This window comes from Buceros rhinoceros, unplaced genomic scaffold (assembly GCF_000710305.1).
Source record: "Buceros rhinoceros silvestris isolate BGI_N320 unplaced genomic scaffold, ASM71030v1 scaffold26524, whole genome shotgun sequence".
Lineage (NCBI taxonomy): Eukaryota > Metazoa > Chordata > Aves > Bucerotiformes > Bucerotidae > Buceros > Buceros rhinoceros.
Window position 1 is genome coordinate 1575 of NW_010409251.1, and position 862 is coordinate 2436.

Below are 862 nucleotides of genomic sequence, written 5' to 3' on the forward strand. Positions count from 1 at the left end.
CTGGCCACGTGGCCATTGATGCGGTTGGAGCCGTTACTCGAAGTGCTGAAAGCCCCTTTTGTGCTGTTGGAAGTCACATCCTCCTCCTCAGAGCTGCTCTCCACGTCACTGCGGTCATCCTTCGATACCTGAATGGTTCAGATGACACGGGGTGGGAGAGGGCAGGAGGGAAGTGGAGAAAGTCACACAAAACGGGAGTTAGAAGGTTGTGTCTGTGTGATGAAGCAGCTCCAGCTACTTTTACCTTCTACATCTGAACCACTTCAAGCTCACAGGGAGGAATCTGTCACCACGCACACGCTGAAGTGACATCTGGGAACCCGCGACCCTTCTCACACGCTCTGTGCAGCAGGGACAGCCCTTCGCTGCGGTTGCTGCGCACCCTGCAGACCTTCGGCCGCTCTTGTCTCCCCAGAGCTGCCTTCTGGGCGGGTTCAAGGCTGCTTTTCCAAACAGCAGATTTGTTTTCAATCTAAAAAAAAAACTTCTCGCACCATAATCTTCAGTGGGCATCATGACAAAAGCCCACGTGTAGATCAGTTTTAGAGAGAACATTTTGTCCTACAGGGAATGGCTTCAATATTTTAAAAATTAACCAGCTCTTATTTATCACTTTGCTGTTTGCACAAAGCGCCTCCCATCTTCGCAGCTCGTCGTTCATGCAGGAGACCTCGTTTACGAGCACAAGCCCACTGGGGCAGAGGGCTGTGGGGCAAAGACACGCCCCCAGCCCAGCACACACCAGCAGCAGCTCGGCCCAGAGATCCAGCTCTGCTCTTCAGTTAGAGGCCGTAAATCCCCCTGAGCGTGGTTTGTGCTGGGCATTTCGAACCTCGAGGCAGAGCAGGCTCCTGATGCTGCC

The 862-nt window shown here is 53.5% G+C and overlaps 1 protein-coding gene across 1 annotated transcript in view; it reads right to left on the reverse strand.

Moving 5' to 3' along the window:
* Nucleotides 1-37: 37 nt before the first annotated feature.
* Nucleotides 38-862, reverse strand: part of CERS5 (ceramide synthase 5) — a gene marked incomplete at both ends in the record, with an annotated part of 9876 nt that continues 9051 nt past the window's right edge. Inside the window, one exon of the mRNA XM_010135187.1 lies at nt 38-128. Within this exon, the coding sequence (XP_010133489.1) occupies nt 38-128 (91 nt within the window). The remainder of the gene's footprint in view (nt 129-862) is intronic.